General features: G+C 35.8%; 1 protein-coding gene across 2 annotated transcripts; it reads right to left on the bottom strand.

The window, feature by feature from the left end:
• LOC106760005 (protein CNGC15a-like) lies at positions 1–8388 on the bottom strand. Of its 2 annotated transcripts, XM_014643444.2 has the most exons (4): positions 8216–8388; positions 1904–5387; positions 1539–1775; positions 1–933 (listed from the first exon to the last, which is right to left on the bottom strand). In XM_014643444.2, the coding sequence occupies exons 3-4, from the start codon at positions 1704–1706 to the stop codon at positions 235–237; spliced, it is 867 nt and encodes a 288-aa protein (XP_014498930.1). In that variant the 5' UTR covers positions 1707–1775; positions 1904–5387; positions 8216–8388; the 3' UTR covers positions 1–234. The 2 variants fall into 2 exon arrangements, with proteins under 2 accessions (XP_014498930.1, XP_022636606.1); XM_022780885.1 differs by having other exon boundaries at positions 1539–5387.
• Positions 8389–10809: the final 2421 nt, after the last annotated feature.

Below are 10809 nucleotides of genomic sequence, written 5' to 3' on the forward strand. Positions count from 1 at the left end.
TACAAATAAACTGTACTAGAATTAGATTATAGAATCATGTACAAAGGAACTTGTGTTGTAGCAGCAGTCAACTCGTTTATTCATACAAAAAATTTGCCTTAGATCCAATTTATTTCCATCCTTTTGTCGTATTCTAAAAGATCAGGACTGCTTCATAGCTACAAATTTTACTAGAACTAACAAGAACCACATACTCATTTCCTATCACACACACTTTTTCAATGTTTTCATGTTTTAACTGTCATCATCAGTGAAGTCTGGTTCAAGGGGCTTCCTCAGTGAGCCAAGGATATCAAGTTCAGGTCCGTATCTCAGGCTTCTACCTTTCCTTGGGCCGGATGCTAGTTTTGCAGCATACATAGTGCCCATTGGAGCTTGAAGAGGTGCAGAGAAATGTTCAGTGCAAGTTCCAGGCACAAAAGCCATCATCATATTCTCCTTTCTCTTGAGCTCACTTGTCTCCTTTATTCTCTTATACCTGAACCATGCAGCTTGTATGAAGCATGCAGCCCAAGTCCTCCACTGATGGGAGTGGAACCTAAAAGTATACCTCAGTTGTTTGCTGTGCAACCTTCTGAACTGTGCTGCCACAAACTTCAAGTCCCCAGCAATGAGTGCAAAGGCTTCCACTTCAGTGATGGCTTTCACTGTGCGAGTTGAGGAAGGAAGGGCAACCGTTGGACGAGGGTCCAAGGCCCATGGCAGAAGCTCTTCACCACAGAAGTCACCAGAGCCAAGTCTGCATGAGTTGAAGAAACCTGTTCTGCCACCATTGGTGGTGCAAGAATCTAGGCGTCCTCTAACAATGAAAAGCATCTCATTCACAAGGTCACCTTCACGAACCACACAAGCCCCTGGAGTGAAAAGAGAAGGTTTCAGCCTTTCACATATTGCATCTAGCATCCTCTCATCCATTTGATCAAACAATGGTACCTGCCGTTGGCCAAAAAGTAGTTCACTCTCAGTTTCTTCTTACCCAAGAAACGCAATAACAATACTCTTGCAGTTGATGTCATGACCCATCATTGATTACTTTTACACTAGATTGAACTATTCATTTGGTATTACAATTTTTTGTTTTCATTTCGGGTTTTAGACCTATACCACAGTTGTACGTTTTAGTCCTGAATACTGATATCCAATATCACAGTAAAATTACTACAAAAGTATTCCAATATATAAAAACAATCATTTAGAAAAACTGTTCAGGAACATAAACTTACAACTTTCTTTTATGGAGACCAAAACGTAAAATGGAGATAAGTATAAGGATCAAATGAAGAGTTCAATCTTTATATTACATATTTAGTGTTCTGCCTCACATTTGGACTTGGAGCATGGTTGATGTGCAAGTCCATCAATCTTGTGCTGTGATTCAACTTACTATTAGAACAAGGAGGCAAGAATCAAACTCTAGACCTTTAAGGCATACAATGACACAACCTTAGTAATGTTTTACATGAGACGATTGTTCAATAGTTTTACAATTCACAAAACTGTTTAAGAGAAAGCAAAGGGGGTAGACAAAAAAAACATACTTGTCGAACTAGATTGAGGCAAAGGTGGCGTTTGATGTCACGTCTTAGATCTGTGGGAAGGTCTCTAAGAATAGTTTCCTCATCAACTCCTCTTGTAGCAGCCCATCTGAATTGTTCATGACGTCTTACATTTTGCTTCAGGAAACGAGGGAGCTGCCTGTGACGCATCCATCTTTCCGTATCTGTTCTTCTTATTCTCCATTCTTCTAGCCGCGTAGTGGTGGATTGCAAGTATGTCTGTTAGTTGGTAAGAATTTGTTAGGTTACTTTATAATGATAACCTAATCTATTCCCTCTTCTCACCTCAACACTCGATTAACAGAGATGAATGTATGATTAACAGAGATGAATGTATGAATATGTACTTTATTAACTTTGCAAAGTATAGAAAACAGAATCACAAGTAACCAAGGAAGCCTCCCTTCCTCCACTGGAACAACGATCCAGTCTCTACCCAAAAGGGACAAAATATTTGATGCCCCTCTCTCCACCTATTCTATTATTATTTATACCCTCTCTCTACTAACAATTATCATACTACTCTCCTTACACGTGTCTCACACGTGTTTAACTTACTCTCTTTTATTCCTAACATTACTCCATCCCTCAAAATCAACCTTGTCCTCAAGGTTGAAGTCAGGGAGCTGGTGTCCTCCGAATTCTAGTCTGGAGGCTTGGGTGGTGGCAAATCCTCCTCCAATGTTTTCCATTCTTCTTTGATTCTATTAACTTCCCACATTCTCGTCACCTCTTTTTCAAAACTATAAGCCCAGAGAAGATGATCTTTGATGTCTATCAATGCTTCCAGCAGCTCTTTCCCCTCTGCAGGTCCCTCTTTATTGGGAGTTAAGTCACTCTCTTTTGTCTCCCCCTCCACCAATTCTGCTTGGCTCAAGCTCCAAGCAAGAGTCATGGTTTCAATCACTTGTAGTATATAAGCTAACTCTTTGGATTCAGAAATATTTTCTCTGCCTATTGGCTTGTGTTCTTTAGAAGACTGATTCAAGTCTGGCATTACAACCTGCAAGAAGCAAAAACAACCAAGTATATTCCCACCAACATCAATTTTCTTGTTTGTTGTTATATAACGCTCAACAAATTCTCCATTTAACCAGGCTAGACCTTTGTCCATATGTAACATATCCAATCCAACTGGTTCATCTCCAGGTGGAGCATGCACAATAGTCTTGCACCATGTCAATGACTGCATTTTTGGTGGTTTTGAAGTAGATGTCCAGTTGACATTACTCAGCCCATCTCCCTAGTATAGCTTTACGTGTTCTCCTTGCACTCCAATCTTGTAAGTCCAAGCATATGAAGACAAGTCTATCGTCCCATTTTTCAATCTCTTAATCTTCACACTTGTAAGTCCTGCCCCCACAAAGTCATAAAAGGGTCCAGTTGTCTGTAAGCCAACTTGATATTCCTGATTCACAAAAGCATGGAGAGCATGACCTGTAGACTCAATTAGAAGAGTTGGTTTGCTTCCCTTTTTCAAGAACTCTTCATTTTCACCCACAAATATACTTGTGGTATGCCATAGGTAGTTAGTGGTACCTTTGGTAGTATTGATGAAATCAGCAAAACCAATTTTGACAAAGTCTGTTGTTCCCCATATTCCTGGTTTCTCCTTCACAATGTCCCATAACAAAGAATTTACACCTTTATTTGATTGCTGCAAACTTTCAGGAATCGTTGCAACTACATTTTTCTGGGAATTAACCTTCGTTGTGTTGAACACTACATTCTTGCAATCAGGAAGAATGCTAACTGACCAAGTTGGCAAGCGATATGATGTATTCCGAAATTCCACTGTTCTATCATTTTTATCATCAAAGTAGAATGAATTGCATGTATCAATCACGGAGCATCCCATTGTTGGCACATTATCCAAGGGACACCAATATTCTGAGACACAGCCATCTTTGCAAAGGCATATTTCTTACCATCCTCTTTATAAAAATTTTCAGTGTTGTCCTAGGAAGAAGCTTTTTGTTAACCAAAAGAGTGCCCTTAATTGTGCGACCCATGTGAAAGAGACGGTACCGAAGCAGCAAAGGCGGTTGATGTGTGCTCAGCTTCAGCTCCGTTACTCCCATTCCCTTACCCATATTCTCCAGATCCAAGAGATTGTTAATTTTCTCATTTTCTTCATCTTCCTGCCCTCCGCCGACATTGCCAGATCCCTCTTGTCGCACCTCTGCCATCCTCTCACCCACGCCAGATGCTTGTGCCACCAAATTTTCAAACTCCTGGGTGTATTCGTTGACGCTCCCCTTCTGCTGTACCGCCGCCAACTTCTCAAGAATGGTGCCTCGGTTCAGTTCGCCAAACCTCCACGTCAGCACTTCCATGAACATCTTCCAATTCGGATGTCTAGTCTTCTTCCGCCAGAAGCGGATCCAATAGTAGCTCGCGCCTTTCTCCATACAGGTATATACCAGCTTCATCTTCTTCCTCTACGTCACGTTCTGTAGATCAAAAAATTTCTCTGCCTTCACGATCCAGCCCATGGGGTCCTCTTCCGCTTTGTCCTCCAACTTCTCTGGTGGTCGCCGTTTGCGTTCAACGTTGAAGGAATCGCGACTTCCTTCGGAGCTTTGACGCTAGTTCCTTCTTCTCCCACTGTCGCGATGAATGTTCCGTCTTCCACGGTCGCCATTCGTGTTTCGAGCCATTCCCCTCATCTCCGCTCGAATTTCCTCCAACATCGCTTCCATGGAAACGAATCTGCCCTCAGTGCACTCATCCTATTCTCCATCTTGTCTCTCCTTGGATTTTGATCCGGCAGGTCGGACCAATCTGTTAGGTTACTTTATAATGATAACCTAATCTATTCTCTCTTCTTATCTCAACACTCAATTAACAGAGTGAATGTATGATTAACAGAGATGAATGTATGAATATATATTTTATTAACTCTACAAAGTATAGAAAACAGAATTACAAGTAACCCAAGGAAGCCTCCCTTCCTCCACTAGAACAACGATCCAGTCTCTATCCAAAAGAGACAAAATATTTGATCACCTCTCTCCACCTATTCTGTTATTATTTATACCCTCTCTCTACTAACAATTATCATACTACTCTCCTTACACGTGTCTCACACGTGTCTAACTTACTCTCTTTTATTCCTAACAGACTCATATAGTGAATGTAATAGAAGGCATAAAAACACAGCAAGTTCTATCATAAGACCCTCACCACATTCTAACTTGCAGCACAATACACAACTAAGATAAAACAGCAGGCAAAGCTTCAGTTTACAGAAAATTGGAAATAAAATGATAACTATGAGATAATGTGAAATAACACCTAAGTAGTACAGTCACTAGCTCGCAAAATTGTGTAACAAGCAGCACCACTACAAAAGTCAACAAATACAAATTAAACCAAAGGTGTGTAAAACCAACCCATCTATATCATTCCCTATTACATATCATGAGGTCGTTGGAATCTTAAACAAAACCTACAATAGAATTTGCCTTCACTAAATCTTTCTCAATTTGATTCATGTATCCACGCTGCCAGACATCAGTCTTGATAGCAGTCGGCCCTACGGAAAACGGAATCTTAAACAACACATACAATAGAAAGCTATGCCATTGCTTTCACTAAATCCTTATCATCTTGATTCATTTATCCACACTGCCAGACATCAGTCTTGATAACACAGTCGTACGGAAATGGAATCTTAACACATACAATAGAAAGCTATCTCATTGCTTTCACTCAATCTTTCTCATTTTAATTCATGTATCCACACTGCCATACATCAATCAGTCTTGATCTACCATATTAATTTCCGTCGAGGATAGACACTGCAACCTTTACGACCCATTGAATTTCCTTCAGTTCAGTCATGACATCCCAATTTTATGCATCCAAGTTGCCATTTTTTTATTCGATACACCAAATGAGTAACAATATAAAATGCATAAAACAAGCACCATAGAAATTAATAGAGAAGACGGTAAACGGTAGATCATTCATTAGAAGATGAATGATACAAAACAACATAGTTAAAATAGCAAGTTCACCTTAAATCGGGAAGAGTGGTAAAAATAGCATTTTGAATCAATGGATTTTACAAAATTATTAATCCATATTCTATAGCATTAAATTCATAAGTCATAACCCACTAAGTAGCAAGAAACTTAACAAAAAAATTCCAAAACACAAAAAAGGTCAAGTACACATCAAAACCTTGCAAGGTGGAATATATTAAACACAACGGAAACAGAAATACTCTACTCTTAGAAACTAGATGTCTGATCCAGAAAACTTATCACATTATAATCACAAGGATCCACCAATACATCCCCATTTTCATTTCCATCAACTTCACAATCCAAATAAGGCTCAAACATATTAATAATGGTGGAAGACAAGCCCAGAACAGCAAACAGAGGAAGAACTGAGAACGGAAGAGTGGAGAGTGAGCTTCATACGATGACTAGATTTTCACCAAATCAAACAAAATGAGCACCCAGTGTTGGGTGTATCACAAACAAGAATTAACAAATCCGGTTGGGAGAAAATGAGCCACAGGAAAATACATAAAATTGATGAACTTTACTTTTTATGGCATTTAAATAAGGATGTCAGAGAGATTTACCTCAATGAAGAATTTACCTATGATTTGAACTGCGGGGTATGATTAAAAAGGTAAAGCCGATGGATTTGATGATCTAAATCCCAACATTAATTACCATGAAAGAGAATCTTCTTTTTATCCTAACCCTTCTAAACCCATTTTCTTGTTTCTCAAGCTAACAAAAATTATATGAATAACCCCTACAGAAAGTTTATGCAGATCCCAATGTTGATCAGCACATACAACATTACTGGATACTTTATAACACTCTCCCTTATATTATAATTCTAAATATCCTTCATTTGCAACACTTGAGAACTATTTCAAAATGTCATTTAAACTAAGTAACAATACACATAATACATCTAATGCTCATTCACATAAGAATAGGGTTTCCTTTTCAGAGATCGCAAACTGATTAAGATCTCCTACTACAGTATCACACTAGCATAACCAAGTAACATTCTTTACTAGATGCTAATCATTGAGCAAAAGGGTCCAAAAAAGCTATGTGGATGGAAATTATTTTTAAGAAAGTATCCTCTATCAACACAAACATGCATGACTATTCTCTAATAATGCCAAAGACTTGAAGTATAGAAGAACATCATGAATTGTAAATGTGGACCCATCATGGCAAAAACCAGGACTAATGAATTACGAGTTCTGACATGAACTTAAATATTTAACCTCTGCAAAAGATATAATGCAAATCCATGTGGTCATAGAGATAGAAATAGTCAGATCAAATAAGGCCTTGCCAAACCAAAGCCTGGACTATTAGTTTGTTACAATTCTTTTTTTAAGGCTTGGCCTGTTGTTTTTAACCTGTTAGTTCGCCAAAGTGTTTGCTATGTCATTCCCACAAAACCAAACAATGCACATTTTTCAACATCACTTGATTTATTCTCACTTCCATGTCTTTCTCTTTTCTTTCCTCGAGATAAGAGCTAAGCTCTTCGGTAACCACCCTCGGAAGCTAGTCATTAAAGAAAGAGAAAAACACATTCAAATACTCCACCAACCAACTTAGACAACTCAATGAAGGACTTAGGCAACCTTTGATGGCATGGTCCCCATTACAGCACCACTCTTAAGGTGGACGTCTCAAACTTGCACCAAATTTTGCTTGATGACATTACATTTAACTTTCTTGTTGGCCAAAACCCTCCATAACCCTTTCAAAAGACATCGACAACTAACTCTAATGCCAATCGATAAGCATCCAAATTTAAAGGCTGGTAGTCAGAAGTGGAGAATCGAACACTTCGATATTCCACTAAGCATCACATGCTACCCAATTCTCTATCACAGCCACGAAACACACCGTGAAACAATGAAATATAAACTAGTACTTCTAAAACTAAAACAACAAAATCAATCAATCCAAAGCATACCAAATCACAATCCATAAAATAAAAAATATACTCAACTCAACAAGTTCCATGGTTGACCTTGAAAAAGACCAACTTTGATGACAACGTTTTTTTATTTCCAGAAACATCAACATTGGTCTAATATAGTTAAGAGAATTCAGTATCATCCATTAATACGATAAGTTGTGTCCTGTCATTCCTCTTATAGGATCTTACAAATAATAGTTCCACTTGGCATGAAACAATGCACCACACGCACTGTACAGGACGTAACATCAGTCAAAGAACCAAAACGAATTGATCCAAATTCCAAATTATAGGAATTGTTCATACTATATTTAATTCCCTTACCTTACCTGTCTAATTTTTCAAAAACACATCCATGCGCGGAAATCTCGGTTACAACATGGAAACAGACAATTGTGTCACTGATGCGGAACTAAAATGAGAAACAAAGTTATAAAGAAAGGTTCAATATTTAACACATTCGCGGAATTCAAAATCGTGGATATATAGTCTAAGCAGCATGGGGATCGTGAGGTATAATTAGTAAATCGAGGCCTCATGCCAACCGAAAATTTCTAAAAGCTCCACGGAAACATTGTCCAGATTGCATAAAAAAAAAACAACAAAAGGAGGCATCAAAAGAGACGAGAGAGGAGAAAAACCCTCACGAGAGAAATCGATTGGGAAGAGATAAGTACCTGTAACTGGAATTCACGAGAAACAGTTAGAGGGGCGTCGTTTTGTTGAAACAGTGGAAATGATGGATACCAGAGGGAGTGTTCCGATCTTCGCGCTCACGCTCCCCAAAATCCGATTATAAAAAAGGCTGGCAGAGGTGACGTGTGCCGGTACTGCAACACCTAACCTACAGAATACTAGTTCTTCAAACTTTTTCACGTTTTATAATTTCATCCAAATGCTGCTTTATGTGGGCTTATGAGCCTGGTTAACATGTTGACCATTGGCCCATTAACCTTTTTATCATGCTTCTTTTCCATGAACTACATTAATAATAAATAAGTATTTGTTTTAATATATGTTTTGTTAATAAAAGTCTTTTTAAAAAATATAATGTGTCAAATTTCACATAATAATTGCACTTTATCATATCATATTTTTTTATTTATGATGATGAACTTGTTAAATATATGCTATCTCTTCTAGCTCATTTATATATGTATTATTAAGTTTATTTATATCTCTAACCTTCTACTTGTAAATTAGAAATATTAATACATGATGATTTGATTCATAAACATTTAGAGTAAGTATTCGTTTATGTGTCAATCCATTTTTTCTTTTCTTCTTTTTAATTTTATGTGATAAAGTCTTGGTTGTTATTGAAAACTTTAACATATTTACAAGCTCAGTACACTTTTTGACATTCTTTTTCATTATAAATTAAAGGTTTAATAGATTTGGAGGTCCCTATATTTGGGAGTTTGTTTCAATTGAGTCCTCTAATTTTTTCAGGTGGCACCGTTTCAAGTGCATAGGTGAATTATAAAAAGGTATATTTGAAGGTGAAATCCCTAAATTAAAAGAGATTTCACCCTTTTATAATCTACCTATGCACTTGAAACGATGCCACCTGGAAACGTCAGCGTGTCACATGTTCAAAAACTTCATGACGGTAAGTGCATTTAACGGAAAGACTTTTATTGATTCAAATTGACAAAATTAGGGATCTAATTTATCACTTCAAATTAGAGGACGGGACTTCCGAACCTATTAAACCTAAATTAAATTATAAGTTTATTAAAAATCAATAATATTTCTATACTTAATATTTCATTTTGACTGCAATATTTTGTAAGTAATATTCTGAAGGCAATATATGTTTTATACGCATAAAAAACTACACTTATGTAACATGTTATTAATGTAGTCCATGCGAAAACAACCATAATATTCCAAAGAGTGAAAGAATGGGCTTTTATGCAAAAGTTAATGGGCCTGTGGACAACATGTTAACTAAACGAGGGTTACTCCCAACACTACTCAATATTGCTTCCTGCACCACCACATTCAAAAAATGTTATTCTTCAACAGATTTCAAAATTCATTTAAAATTTTTGAAACTTCTTTAAATGGATTTTGAAATCCGTTGTTCGAAAAAAAATTTAACGATATGTCAAAAGAAATTTTTTTTAACAGATTTCGAAATTCATTAAAAACTTGAAAAATTCATCGAAGAAAAGAAACGTGGTATAGGATTTTTTGAAATATAAAGAATAGTTTTAGAAATTTTTAAAACTGTGGTGGTGGTGGTGGTGTAAAAAAGTAATGTGTGGTGGTGTAGGAAGTATGGACCTAACTAAATTTATGAGTTCACATAAAACCTAACTAACACTTTTTTTATGAGGGGTGTCTAGTTTAAAGAAACACTTGATTATTATTTACGTAGTCCATGTCAAAACAAAAGATAAAAATACTTAGACAACATTTTTTGACAACATTTGAACATCATCATACGTGTCATTGTGTGATTGATTCATGGTGGTGTCATTGTGTCATTTGAATCAATCATACAATGATACGTATGATTGATGTTCAAATGTTGTCAAAAAATGTTGTCCAAAACAAATACTACAAATAATTAACTATGTTTTATTTTGGTTCATGAGCCTGATTAACATATTCTCCATTGTATCATAGCCATTAACTTTTTCATAAAAATTCATTTACTCACTATTTAGATTATTAGGATTTTGTGCGGACTACATTAATAATATGCAAGTATTTGTTTTTAATTTAGTTAATTGCAATATTTACTATAATAAAAATAAATTTTCTCTCATTAACACAAGAAAATTTGACGATGATGTTTTATGAAAGAAAAATTAACATATTAATTTGTGATTGGATAATAATGTAAAAAAAAAAATAAGTACTTAAATAGTTAAAGTAAACTATATATTTTTATCCAATATAACGAAGAAAAATAAAAGAATGAAATAATTTATTAACATAGGTTTTTGTTTCATTGATTTTTTTCCTTCTTTATGGTTAGTATTTATAAAAAGTAAAAAGAAAAAAAAAAGTTTATCATATTACAATTAAGTTTGATTAGATCATAAATTAAATATTAACTTACAAATTAGTTTGATTAAAAGCGTTTGGTAAGATATTTAGAGTAACTCATTCTAATAGACAGAAACTATTTTAACTAACTTATAACTTGTATTTTATTTTATTTACTTGTCATTATCTTTTACATTTTAATAAATTCTATTGTTATTCTTAATTTACCTCGTGATAAAAAAATAAAAAATAAATTTTCTAATTATGA

This window comes from Vigna radiata, chromosome 5 (assembly GCF_000741045.1).
Source record: "Vigna radiata var. radiata cultivar VC1973A chromosome 5, Vradiata_ver6, whole genome shotgun sequence".
NCBI classification, from domain to species: Eukaryota; Viridiplantae; Streptophyta; class Magnoliopsida; order Fabales; family Fabaceae; genus Vigna; species Vigna radiata.

Coding starts and splice junctions, on each gene's coding strand:
- LOC106760005 (XM_014643444.2), bottom strand. CDS start 1,706: ATGCGTCACAGGCAGCTCCCTCGTTTCCTGAAGCAAAATGTAAGACGT. Junction 934..1,538: donor GCCTCAATCTAGTTCGACAA/GTATGTTTTTTT, acceptor GGCCAACGGCAG/GTACCATTGTTTGATCAAAT.